The following is a 14,552-nucleotide window of genomic DNA, read 5'->3' as shown; positions in this document are numbered from 1 at the left end:
ATTTTTTCTTTTTATTTCACTTAAAATAGTTCTATTATTCTTGACTCATCCCCCAAATGCAAATTTCTGTCATTTCTTTCTGTAGAAATTTGGTTAAATAAAGACATGAATTAGTGAATGAAACAGTCTCAGAATAATTTTGGATAATTTTATGTCAATATATATGAAAGAGATGCCCAGACATTGTGGCTCAGTGATTGAGCATCAACCCAGGAACGAGGACGTTATGGTTTGATTCAGGTCAGGGCACATGCCCGGGGTTGGGCACTAGATCCCCAGTAGAGGGCATGCAGGAGGCAGCCAAATAAATGATTCTCTCTCATTATTGATGTTTCTATATCTCTCTCCTTCTCCTTCCCTGTCTCCCTGTTTAATATATATATATATATATATATATATATATATATATATATATGAAAGAGGATTAAACAAATACAATTCAGTTTTTGTATTTGTATTTTTAGGTCAATCAAATGAAATATTAATTTGTTAACTTCTGTATTGTTTATCAGGCAGAGTAAGATATTACTTGAAATAAAATAACATGATATTAAGCTATTTTCTAGTACTTATTTGCATTTGTTTTTTTGAAAAGTCTGTTAAAATTGGTAGAATATATAAATTGTAGTATCTGATTATGAATAACACAAAATTGATACCTGTGGCCACCAAATAGGTCTGTTCTTTACCAGTTATTAATTCCATCTTATAATTCCTAAGTGGACATCTGGCCTGGAAGTTTGATTTACAATATTCTAAGTGGATTAACTCACCTGCATTTCCTCTTTCTTCACTAACTTCTTTGATTAGAACTTGGCTACATTGTTTTTGCAACATTAATAAGCCTTTGGATATTAAGCAGTTTTATATGTTGTATATCTTAGTATCATCTATATGATATAAACAGTTCTGCTAGTAACTTATATGACATTCTGCCAAGATATATGTGATAAAATTTCCCCAGAAAGTCACCAGGCCAGCTGAGAATTTTACCCTTAGACCTTGGTTCTCTACATTAACAGAATGCATGTTGACAGATCATTTGTCATTTAAAACCTGGGAGAATATCTAGGCTGCCTTAGGAGTTGAGCTGTATTTTAACATAAACCTACAGAGTTTGATTATTTGCTTTCTGCAAATGTCAAATTTAAGGAAGTTACTGTTTGCATTTTATATGATATTTTTCTCAGCATTTTTATATATTTGCCTTTTTTGAGATATTTTTAATTAAAGTAAATTAAAATACTATCAAAGGAGATAAGAAATTATGTAATTTGGGAAACACTTAATAGTTTGACTTTTAAATACTTGTTTATGAGGGCAGAAAATAAAATTCTTTCATAAGACTTACATGTGCTAACCCAGTGGTCAGCAAACTGCGGCTCGGCAAACTGCGGCTCACGAGCCACATGCAGCTCTTTGGCCCTTGAGTGTGTTGGTATTTTGTGGAAGACCCACACTCAAGGGGCCAAAGAGCCGCATGTGGCTCGTGAGCCGCGGTTTGCCAACCACGGTGCTAACCAATCATTCATTTTTCTTTTAAAATAGATGTACTAAAATATCATGTATTTGTGATTATTGCTGTGATGTGGCATTTCCACATCTAAAATAAAAAACACTCAGTAATAGTTCTCATAAAATTATTCGGACTTTATTTTTCATTTAGGCTTAAAAATAACATAACAGCAAAATTAGAAGCAAAATGCTCTGACCTTTCCCTGAAAAGCATAGAACCAGAACAACTGCTGAATTGCAAATATTTATTCAGGCTCCATTCTAAGCCTGCAAGCAAACATAATGTATGTGAATTTCTGCCAAAGAAGATGTTAATAAAAGGGCTTTAGTTAGTGATTTAAAAAGAAGTAGCAGCCTATATAAAAAGTAAGCCTGCCCTAGCTGGTTTGGCTCAGTGGAGGGAGTGTTGACCTGTGGACTAAAGGGTCCCGAGTTTGATTCCAGTCAAGGGCACATGCCTGGGTTGTGGGCTCCATCCCCATTGTGGGGGATGCAGGAGGCAGCTGATCAATGATTCCCTGTCATCATTGATGTTTCTATCTCTCTCTCCCCCTCCCCTTCTCTCTGAAATCAATAAAAATATGTGTGTGTGTGTGTTTAAGTAAGCCTATTTTATAAAATAATCTGTTATAGCTTCATGAGGGATAGAAATTTCTCCAAAACTAGGTTTAACTAGGATCAAGTATACAAGTGTATCATAATATGCAATTAATTTAGTTATCATGTGATTTAATAGTTAAATGCAGATGAATTTCACCTCTCCAGTAAAAGTATGTAGACAATACATTTATTGGTATATAATTTTGCAAAAGTGAAATTATAAACTAACTGGTTATCTTTGAATGCAACTTACCAGCAAATGTGTCTTACTTCTTTGTGCAAGAGTTATTCATATTTTATAGAGTGATTATATATACTATATTTTGAGAATTTCCACCCTACTTACTGATCAAACTAAACTTTTAGTATACATGTTTCAAAGCCAATTTTGGAGTTCATGGGTAGACCTGATCTTTTCCTTGAAAGCATCCTATATAATAAAAGCCTAATATGCTAAGTGTCCAGTTGTCCAGTCAGTGGTTCAACCAATCAAAGCATAATATGCTAATGATATGCTAAGGCTGCTCAACCACTCGCTGTGATGTGCACTGACCTTCAGGGGACAGACACTCCGACTGGTAGGTTAGCTTGCTGCTGGGTCTGGCCAATCGGGACTGAGCGAGATGGGCTGGACACACCCTGGAGCCCTCCTGCAGTCCCTCCCTGGCTCCGATCATGCATCGGTGGGGTCCCTTGGTCCTAGCCTGCACCCTCTTGAAATCAGGACCCCTCGGGGGGATGTCGGAGAGCCCATTTAGGCCCGATCCTGCAGGCCAAGCGAGGGACATATTACAGATATCTACTTTATTAATAATTATATTCCTTGCCATTGACAATTACTCCTGGTGGTAAATAAATTGCTAAAGTGTGTAGAAGTTAACTTCTCCTGCACAGGCATTTTTAACCATTCTATTCTTCCTCTTCCTACAATCCTCCTACTGTCTCTCCCCAAAACTTCATTGAGTATCTGATACATGGTACAATGTTGGATACTGGAGATGCCAAGGTGGATAAGAGCTCCCTTAAGAGCTTGTTCTTAATACAATATCATTCTTTAACTGAATGAATGAACAAATAGGAACGTTATACAACAAAATGTGTGTAAATGTCTTTCGCCACCTCAGAATGGGTTTTTCTCACATTGTGGATATGTACTGTGTGGCTAACTACTACTTATTTTCAAGACTAGGTTTAAACATGGAGGTTGAAAGGATTCATCCTTGTTTTGTTTTGTTTTCCATTGCCATGGCACCTTTTAATTTAGCACCTAGGAGAGTGCCTGGCAGAACAAAGATGTGTCATAAATTAATAAATGTTAAGTACTACTACTGATTGAACTTAATTGTGTATGTCATTGAAATATGTACAGTACCTAGGTAGTGAGGAATGTGGGTGCATGTGCCTGTCCATGTGCACATGTGTGCATGACAGTGATATATATAAAAGTCAATAAGTTAAAATTAAATCATAGAATTAATAGCATGTGATCTGAGCTTTGAATATGAATTATTATGTCAATGGGTGGAGAGATGGAAGAGGACATTTCAAGCCATTGAAACAGCATGGACCAAGAAATGTGCATGGAAAACAATAGTTACTAATGGGAAAGTTGTCCAAGAAAATAGAAGCAGAATAGAATAGAGGTCAAAAAAGCTGGCTCTGGAATTGGAGGGCTTGAGTGTATTTCTTGACTACAACCATCTCTTTCATATATCATTGGATAAGATATTTCCCCTCCTGATATGTCAGTATTGTTATCTGTCATATGAGCAAAATAATAGTTCAGTCTTCTTAGAGTGGTGGAGGGAATGATACAATAACATACATAGTACAAAACACTTAGGAACTGGCTGGTATTGTTTACCATGTATTATGGTTATTATTACTAAGGTTTTTAGAAGAGATAAAATGTAATGGTAACTTAGAACTAGATTTTGAAGGAACTAGGAAGACATGATAGTAATTTTGGGGGTTATTGTTTGTTTCTTTTTTCAATTTATTTATTTATTTTGTTTTAATATTACATAGTTTAAAACAGTGATGGCAAACCTATGACACTCGTGTCAGAGGTGACACGCGAACTCATTTTTTTGGTTGATTTTTCTTTGTTAAATGGCATTTAAATATATAAAATAAATATCAAAAATGTAAGTCTTTGTTTTACTATGGTTGCAAAGATCAAAAAATTTCTATATGTGACACGGCACCAGAGTTAAGTTAGGGTTTTTCAAAACGCTGACATGCCGAGCTCAAAAGGTTCGCCATCACTGGTTTAAAAGTTACTTATCCCTACCTTCTTATACCATCACAATAGGGCAGGGTAGGATTTCAACCTATTTCCACCATCACACCACACAAAATAGTTATGAATTTATATTTGAAAGCAAAGTTTTAGGAGTATCTTTTAAAAACAGGGATTAAGCTAAACATTTAATTATTCTAACTTACATGTAATATTTTTTAAAAGTTTACATATGTGTTATTGCTTCCAACAGTATTTCAAACAGTTTTCTTCTCTATGACTAGGAATCATTTTCTCCAAAATAAATTAATTCCACTGTCATCTTAAAGATGCTCTGTTTTCTTTTACAATAGAAATTTATTACATCTTTTCTTAGAAAAATATTTTTTCTGATGTCAGTCTTATAATATGGGTTATTTCCCAACAGTGATTAGGTTGCATTGTGTCTATGACATTATGGCATTAAGATGTTTTGGAAGCTAAAGGTCATAACTTTACAGGAGTAAACAATAACATGAATGAATTTAGGTTGCTAATCTTATATAATAAAAGCATAGAATGCAAATTGTCCCCTCAACCGGGAGTTCGACCAGGGGGCAGGGCCGGTCGGGAGTAGAGAGGGAGGCCTTGGCTGGCAGCCGACAGCTGCTAGGGACCCTTCAATGCATGAATTTTGTGCACTGGGCCTCTAGTGTTTCTATAATTGGCAATACAAGGAAGCATGTTATAGTAGATACTATGAAGGAAAAGAGAAAACCAAGTGCTAAGAATGGAACATTTCCATTGTTAGATGAGGGGAATGAAGGCAGTCAGTTGAGAGTATACTGGGAAAGTTCTGTCATACTTCTATATGAAGTGAGAGTGGAGAGCCAGAGGTAGTGCAGCAGAAGTAATCTATTTTGTGAGATGTAGTTACTACTGTAAAGTTAGTCACATTAGTGCAGGGCAGGTCAGATGGACAATGCTAGACTTGATCCAGTTCATAATGTGTGTAATAATAGGCCTTTTTCATACTCCAAATAAGTATAGACAACATGGTCTATATCACATTAATAGAACTTAACAAGGTGGAAATTACTTCATCTGTTTAAGTGGAGTCTAAGAAATTAGGTGATCACTAAAGAATTGACATATATCTAAGACGACCTTTTAGTTAATTGGAACCTCAATAATAATAATGATTGATAATAGCTACCAATTAATGGTAGCTATTTTCAGGTAATATAGTAGACTCATTAAATAGAATATATCATTTATAACTGTAATAAACCTACAAATTACATATCCCTTATTACTATCCATATTTTATCTCAGTCAAGGTTCAGATAACTGAAATAATATGCCCAAGGTCTTACTAAAAGTGTGTGGTTAAAACAGCAACAATCTCAAGTTTATATTCAAAGTTCATGTCTTTCAAATATATTTTTAGCAGTATGACCATGAATTCCCTGTTGGATTTTCTACCTGCCTTTGATTATAGCACCTAGGTGCACTTATATTTCTTTTTGGGAGCTAACGTGTTCTAGTGGTCATGGTTGAAAATCGGCTTTCCTTTCTTTTGTTCTTCTGAGAACTTAGAAACCTAAACTATTCCTTTTGAAATATTTGTTACTAAACTTCTTATTGACACTTTATTTTCTAACAAACATAATCGGGGTTTCCTTCTTGTTTTTATTTTTTTATTTATTTTTAGAATTCTTTGACCTAGCTTGAGCAATAACAGCAAACTGATACAGGAGAACACATGGTAAGAACAACTGCTTGTGAATAATAGAGGATAATACTGGGTTGACTCCGTGCCAGAAACTTCTCTAAAAAGTCTATCTGAACAGAGTACATTGAGCTTTAAAGAGATTGCGTCTGTTTGAAAAGTAAAGTTTCTGGAAGCAGTTACATATTCTTAGCAGCTTTGCAGCCTATATCCCTGAGGAGCCTGATGTCACAATGGTAGTGTTATTGAACAGTGGTGTACACAGTGTCTTTATGTTTTATTTAACAAGATTTCTTTTAAGTATCATTTGCTTCCTCAAAAAGTTTATTCTTTAAATTTGGGTTCAGTTCAGTGCAAGATAGTAGAGATCGTGCAGAGAATGCCAAGTAAACATCACAGTTATTACGTCTAGGGGGATGGGTGAACTTTTGGAAGTACTTTAGGGAAGGAACAGCTACAGACCTTGTTCAATAATCTTCAGAGCAAACCAGAGAGCGGTCTAGAAAATTACTTTGTAAATATAACTCATACTGTGCATGCTAAGCTATTCATCAATTGCCCTGTTGAAGAAAAATAGGCAAAAATGATAGATTTAAGGAATAAAAACAAAATATGATTTGGCTGAATTTTGCAGTTGTGTGTGTGTGTGTGTGTGTGTGTGTGTGTGTGAATGTGAGTGTATGTATTAATGCCATTTGTAGAATAGTAGTATAGCCTGTATTTAAGGACTCTTCTGGGAAAAGATGGCCAATACTTATTGTGCATGCAATTTATATATATTCATTTAATCATCACAATGTCCATGTGAAACTAATGAAATCAGCCCTTAATTTACAGAGTAGTTCTGAGGATTCAAGAAAGACACTTGCATGTAGTAAGCCCTAAAGGAATATTAACAATTATTATTATTACATGACTTAATTGAGGATTTGCTTTTTTTCTCCTTTTATTTACAGCGTACATAATGAAACTGATACCATTATAGGAGAATCCTCTCTCTCCCCCAACCTCCACCCTAGGCTCCCCCTTCTCCCCACTCCCAATCTCTCTCTCACTTCCCACCTTCTATAGTAAGGTTACGATAAAGCCTCCACTGTGCAGAAGCTATTGATTGTTTGATAGTTTCTGTGTCTCAGCAGTCAGCCATCCCCCTTGGCCTGGTTATATTGTATTTAACAATCTCCTACTCACCTCATGTCGGCGACATATGTACCACCCCTGACCAGGATATATTGAGTTAGAAGAATTCTGAAAGGTGAATTAAGGACTTGTCAAATAACAACTCACTTTGCCATGTTCACTTAAAAAGCGTTCAGGCTTCTTATTTGAATGAACATTCAATTCAGTTCAATAGATGGTTGTAATAGCATGGTGGAAAGGCAGAATCAGGAAAGGAAAAAGTAAAAAATAAAGGCGTTAGCCTACATTGCTTCTGTCCTTTTAGATTGACATATTGACACTGGAATGAATTAGATAAAACAATAATATATAGAGGTTTTATCCATGAATCAGTTTACAGAATAAATCCCCACCCCCCCCTCAAAAAAATATTTTTCATCTAAGGATTCAAAAGTCCCAGCTATTTCCAGAAGCAACATCTGTTGCTTTGCCAGTTTCCACAGAGATGAGCTTGTGTTGATTTTCATCACATTTGTTCAAATCTGGAATCTGGTTAAAACATGCAAACAGTTGCATTGCCAGTTAAGTGATGCATCATATCGTACCCTTTGAATAATGCTATTTTTCTGCATTAATTTTGATTCCAGTGACATTTTCAATTATGGATCCAAGTATGAATTATTTTAAAATAATTTGGGTTAGAGTAAGAAATAGAAAATAACACATTCTAGAAGGAAGAACACTATGATACATACATGTTCTTAGAAAACATAGTTATACTTTAAATCTTCTCAATTGGAATTTGTATTTTTTTAGCACCATTTTTGGAATAACTTGTAAAACGAAGTGGTCTCTCAATTGCATGTTATGTTAGCACATTGTTTAAACTACAGTGTGACCATCATAGACGTTTCTTGTTATCCAACTTTTAATGCTTTCATATCGTTATCCAGAGGTTGATTGCATATGAGTATTTTGAAGTGAAACCATGTATAAAAACTATGATGTTTTTAAAATGGAAATGTCTGATGTTTGTGTACCTGTATCTAATAAAAGTGTAAAAGAAACAGCAGAAGAACAAACAAAGGTTAAAGTGCTGGCAAATATTCTTGGGATAATTACCGAAGTATGATAATGGATTTAGTCACTCAGCTTGCTGCAGGCCTTTGCAATACACCGAGTCCACAGTCAGTCTCTCCTGCTATTATGTTATCAGAGATAACAGGTGGAAAATATTGAGAAACTCTAAATGTTGCAAACATAAGTAATGCATTTTTTCTATATTTTAAACATTTTTGGATATTTAATTGACCATTTAAAAAAGAGATTTGCTATCTGATATCTAGTGATTTTTAAATTTAATTTTCTTTATTTCTCATATGGGACAAATGACTAATATGTCAGAATTTTTCCTTATGTTAATTCAATATGACTAATTTACAGGAAGAACGGGAATTGCAAGTGATCACTACAGAAGGATAAGCACAGCAGTCGTAATTTTCTGAGCATTGCCTAAATACTAGGCTTTGTTCTGTACTCTTCACTTATCTCAAATTCTCAACAGCATTATAATGGATTGCTTAGATGGCTTAGATGACATTGGAGAGCCAGTTTAGGCCCGATCCCGCAGGCCAGGATATGCCTCTAAGCTATCAACCTTTATGCACCAGGCCTCTAGTCTTAAATATATGTTTATGAAGAGAACACACTTGAGTAAAACAAACTAGCATGAGGTAAATGTCCAAGTGATATAATAAATAAATAACAAAATTTGGCATTTGATATCCAGCATCGGTTTCAGAGATTTTTATAGCAGGAATAGAACTTGAAACATCACATGGCCCAGATTACTGATTTTAGCATGTAGATTTCTAACTTGACCAAAACTTTACCTGGCCTTAAAGGTCCAAAAAAATGGAGCCACCACAATGACTTTCCATTATCTAGCAAAGACATATTTCCAACTTTTATTTATTTAGGAAATATTTGGGTTAGTTATTTTTGCTGTCATTTATAATAACAAACTGTGTGTAGACATTATACAACATATTTTACATTTCTGTACATGTTATTTATTATATTTCAATCTCAAAGCTGTCCTGTGGCACTCGTGTTATTTTCCATGTTTTGTTCAACAGAATAGGGAAGTGATGCTCAGTTAAATATCTTTCATAAGTTTACACGATGGTGATGTTTGGATTCAAAGGCAAGTTTGTTTCATTAATCACACTGTTTCTTGAATGATGGAAAATTATTATGTAATTTCTACACTTATCTCCTTATAGAGATAAATATGTTGCTATTGTTGCTATTCAATGCCCTTTTATTTTGGTCTATGGATAAACAATTAAGTATGCTATTGGTGCATTACCCTTTAAACATGAAAGTGCCCCATGTTTTTTATTGGAAGAAAGTATATGCCTCTAAGCTACCAACCTTTATGAAAACTTTTAACATATTCTGTTACTTATTCTACTCAGATGGACACTCCAAAGCTTAAATAAGAAACCAAGATAAATTCCTTAGTGCTTCCACTATGCATAAGTTTTATCAAGGACTTTTTTTTTTTTTTTGCTTGCAGGGATGACTTGTCAAGCTCGAACATCATACACTGAAGATGAAGTTCTTTGGGGTCATCGTTTTTTTCCTGTAATTTCCTTAGAAGAAGGGTTCTTTAAAGTTGATTACTCCCAGTTCCATGCAACATTTGAAGTCCCCACCACACCTTACAGTGTGAAAGAACAGGAGGAAATGCTTCTTATGTCGTCCCCCTTAATAGCACCAGCCATAACTAACAGCAAAGAAAGACATAATTCTGTGGATTGCTTAGATGGCCTAGATGACATTAGTACAAAACTTCCATCTAAGCTGCAGAAAATGACGGGAAGAGAAGACTTTCCCAGGAAACTCTTGAGGATGAGTTCTACAACCTCAGAAAAAGCCTACAGCTTGGGAGATTTGCCCATGAAACTTCAACGAATAAGCTCAGTTCCTGGCAACTCAGAAGAAAAACTGGTATCTAAAGCCACCAAGATGTTGTCTGATCCCATGAGCCAGTCAGTGGCTGACTTGCCACCAAAGCTTCAAAGGATGGCTGGGGGAGGAGCCAGGATGGAGGGAAATCTCCCAGCCAAATTAAGGAAAATGAACTCTGATCGATTCACATAACAAACACCCTCTTAGGCATCATTTACTGTTGGATTTAGTAATAATCTAATATTTGGCTGATGAGGGAATCCTCTCTAAGGAATCTGAAAGGTACATTTCCTCCCCAGTCAGATATGCTTATTTGAGAAGCCTTATTTCCATGTACTACTACTGTGCAGAAAGCAAACGTTGTGAAGGGAGGGCATCATAAGGAAATTCCTACTAACGGGCATGTATTATCACATCATGCATGCAATAATGTGCAAATTTTGCATTTAGTTTTATGGCATGATTTATATATGGTATATTTATATTGTATATTCTGGAAATATATATATATATATATATTTAAAGGGGTGGTATTCTCCATGACATTTCTAATATGTAAATTAAGCCGAAGATGAATAGATATCTTTCAGGGCGATAAAACTATATATATGTATGTATATGTGTATACACATATATACATATATATATGAACACACACATGCATACATACATATATATCTGATAAAATTGTGATGTTTTGTTCAGAGTTGTAGTTCTTGTGCATGTTTACTTTATTAGGCTAGGAAGGCTACTGGCATTAATTATTAATACCAAATATTTTAGCCTTAAATTATTTGTCATTTTTAAAATCTAATTTAATGTTTTCTGCTGTTTAAGGTCCTGAAAGGTTTTCAATTGTACTTTATATGAGGGAGTCACACAAGTCTGTGCTATTTATGGCCCTGCCAAAATATAACCATTATATATTTAACTTGTAAATTTTAGAGTATATCAACATGTTGAAGATTTTTTACAATTTTTAAAACTTGCTAGTACTGGGGGGAAATAAAGATAAATTAATTTGAGAATTGGTCCTCTCCTGGACTAATTAAAATCTGGACACCTGTTTTGTATATGATTTAACACAACTGTGAGCTCTGAACAAATGTTGAATCATTGTGATAGTCAGTAGCCAAGTTGTACTGAATGCAGAAAATGTGTGAAATTACATAATTAATGGTCCCTGTTTCAAACTGAGTCAATTTTCACTTTGTTTCTGAAACTTCTGTCATTTCAAAAACCAATAATTTTTCCTTGCGGAGACACAACAATACACTGAAAGAGATGATAAATATTTATGTTTTAAATATATATGTCTAATTGAGTGTCTTCTTTTATTTCCAGAGATTTCTTTTAATTTAAAAATTTTAAAGACATTTTTATTGATTTCAGAGAGGAAGGGAAAGGGAGAGAGAGGTAGAAACATCCATGATGAGAGAGAATCATTGATCAGCTGCCTTCTGCATGACCCACACTGGGGATCTAGCACACAACCCGGGTATATGCCCTCACCGGGAATCAAAACCATGACCTCCTGGTTTCTAAGTCAACGCTCAACCACTGAGCCGCGCAATTTGGGCTAATTTTATTTTTTTATTACAGTTTCCATTCAACACTTTTTTGTGTGTGTTAGTTTCAGGTGTACAGCACAGCAGATAGACATTGATACAGTTTACAGAGTGTTCCCTCCGATTCTCTTTTCTTATGCCTTTCTTTTGTTGATGGCATTTGTTGTAATAGGACAGACTTTGTTTCCTCACCTGGGGAACCTATCCTACCCAACACCTGTCACTCAGTTTGTGACAAATGTTTTGTATATACTTGAGAGAATTTAAAATTTGATGAATTGAAAGTATTTTACCCATCCATTTTTTTTTCTTTTTTGGTGTTATTGTTTGGTTGGTTAAACACTGATTTCATTGGTATATTGGATCCCTGGCCTACCAAAATAATTTTAGCAGTACTATTTTTTAACCTTAAGGTTTTATATTTATAATTCATTACAGAATCAAAACTATTGCTTGGCAGAACACCTACAAAATAAAGATTTGGAATGCAGATATTTTAGTGAAAATTTATAAGTGCTCCTTATCAGAATATAATGGATTTTCCTATAAAACTTTTTGAACATTGCAGTGCAAGTCTGCTCATAGTTAATCTATTTGTCCTTATTAACATGCAGATCCTTAATGGCTGGTTTGGGCACTCATCATTTCCTGTTTTTAGCAATCTTGTGATAATTCCCTTATTGGAAAATTAACACATCAACAATTCAATCACTGACTACAAGAATACCTTCTGGCTACCTCTGTATCAACCAAATTCTGTAGGTGCAAACATATACCAGGGAATTGTTACTGGCAAAATGATCAACCTTGAGCATCCATCCACTGTGAATAAAGCTGGTTGCCCTACCCCTTAATCTCTGAACTTTCCTTTTTGCTGGATATAAGAAGTGAAATAGTAGCAGAAAGAGGAGTTGGGGGGGGGGTGAAGGAGGGGGTAGTATTTTTATTACCAGTGGAAGAAACTGCATAGATCATTTAGCCCAAACACTTAAAACTAAATAGAGCCATAATTTAATTTGGAGAGCTATTTTGTCTTTGATACCAAGTAGAATATGGACCCCAAAATAAACTCTCCAAAGATTTTCATTAATTCAGTTAACTTTTTTTTTTTTTTTGCATGCTTTGTTTTTTTATGTCCCAGGCATTTCTCGCTCCTGGGGGATTGGGGTATGACTAAGTCAGAGGAGGTCACCGCCCATTTGAACAATGCATATCAGTAGGAGGATGGGGAGGGGCAGTGTGAGACAGACAAGAAACAAATGAGATGATTTCAGATAGTAACATATTACTTAAGAAAAGGAAAACAGGGTAAAATGAAAAAATGACTGGGTGACATAATAATCATTTTAGAGTAGGTTACTGGTTTAGGGAGGGGGTGATACTTAAACAGAGACTTCGATGATGAGAAAACAACCCCTCTTGCCAAAATCAATATTTCTTAGTGAATGCTATTTCTTTATTTTTACCACCTATGTATGGGAAAGATATGATTTCTGCATGTAATTGCAGCTTAACCCCTATTGCTAAGTTGCTCATAAGTCCCAGTTTCCATTCAAGAGTGCCAGCTTGTCCTGTTGTACCTGTGTAATTATTAACAGCACTCCCTTTCACTCTTAGAGTGTCTTGGTTTGAATGATATATTATATGGTGACTCTACGTTTTTGTTGAAACTAACTAAATTATAAAGTCTAATATATTTGGATAAAAATAAAGAATTGCTTTTATTCTCCCTTTGTGGATTTTTTTGACACTGATCATTCCACACAAAATCATTGCAGTTTCATATATGGAAAAGTGACTGGGTGAAATAATTATTTTAGAAGAGGTGACTTCTTATCAAAGTGATTTTGTGTAACATTTGTTCATTCTGCACTTGACATGTTTTCTCAGCAGTGAAATGTTATGCATTTTATTGACTGAATAAAAAATAAACCTGTGGCGTTTCCATTTCAGGAACTTGTATGAGCTCAAATCAAAGAGAGTAAAAGTCAACTTAAGCCAACGAAGCTTTCAGCCCACCAAAATATAGTGTGTTCATTGAACTGAATAATTATTTAACAACTGCAAACTAATCCCTTTTTATGGGATTTTTATGGTGTATGTAGCTCCTGTCATGATAAAATATTTCATTCTATTTATCAAAATGATGTAAATAAAAGAAATACAATTATTTTGATAATGCTCATCTTCATTTTAAATATTCATCCTTTTCAGCAATAGGTAAATAGGCTTTTGTAAATACTTACCAAATGAAAAATAAGGATATATCATTAATTATTTCTGAAAAATTCTCATGCTGTTCTAAATACATTAATATATGGCTTTAAGTACTATAAAAAAGCATTTAGCTGTCTGATTATCCAAGAGCCACTTTGTCTAGACAAGATGGAACCTTAATGGATTATTTCTGTGGGAGGACGAGTGTGATTATGGGGAAGGTGTCTTACACACTGTATTATGAAATTTTCTATCATTCCATACCATGAAGAGAGTTCACCTTGGATGCACAGCACATCTGTGAGCTCTACTTCAGTAGTTGTGCTTGAATTACATAAATACTTAATTACCATCAAACTAATTTCATTGTCTGGCATGCAATTTATAATTATTTAAATGAACAAGGTCATTTAGGTTACAAAAATATAAACTCATGTATTCAATACTGCAACTTCAGTTTTATAAAAACTATATTTAACTTTCAAATCATGATTGTGTTTAATATTTAAAGTGTGTGCATCATTTTTCCACCTCCCAACAGTTAATTACTCATATTTCTTGATTCAATGTGATTGTCAGAAGACTCAACTTTTAAAAGGTAATA

At 34.6% G+C, this 14,552-nt stretch overlaps 1 protein-coding gene across 2 annotated transcripts in view; it reads left to right on the top strand.

Annotated features, from left to right (window-relative positions):
- The window catches only part of KCNJ3 (potassium voltage-gated channel subfamily J member 3), a 136,333-nt gene extending 124,861 nt beyond the window's left edge, over nt 1-11,472 (top strand). Inside the window, exon 3 of one of the 2 annotated variants that reach the window (XM_014457996.2) lies at nt 9,769-11,472. In XM_014457996.2, coding sequence (XP_014313482.1) covers nt 9,769-10,355 — 587 coding nt within the window. In that variant the 3' untranslated portion in view covers nt 10,356-11,472. The remainder of the gene's footprint in view (nt 1-9,768) is intronic. The other variant, XM_014457998.2, reaches the window with a different exon arrangement.
- Nucleotides 11,473-14,552: the final 3,080 nt, after the last annotated feature.

Source organism: Myotis lucifugus, unplaced genomic scaffold (assembly GCF_000147115.1).
Source record: "Myotis lucifugus unplaced genomic scaffold, Myoluc2.0 scaffold_89, whole genome shotgun sequence".
NCBI classification, from domain to species: Eukaryota; Metazoa; Chordata; class Mammalia; order Chiroptera; family Vespertilionidae; genus Myotis; species Myotis lucifugus.
This window is presented reverse-complemented; position numbering and strand designations above follow the sequence as displayed.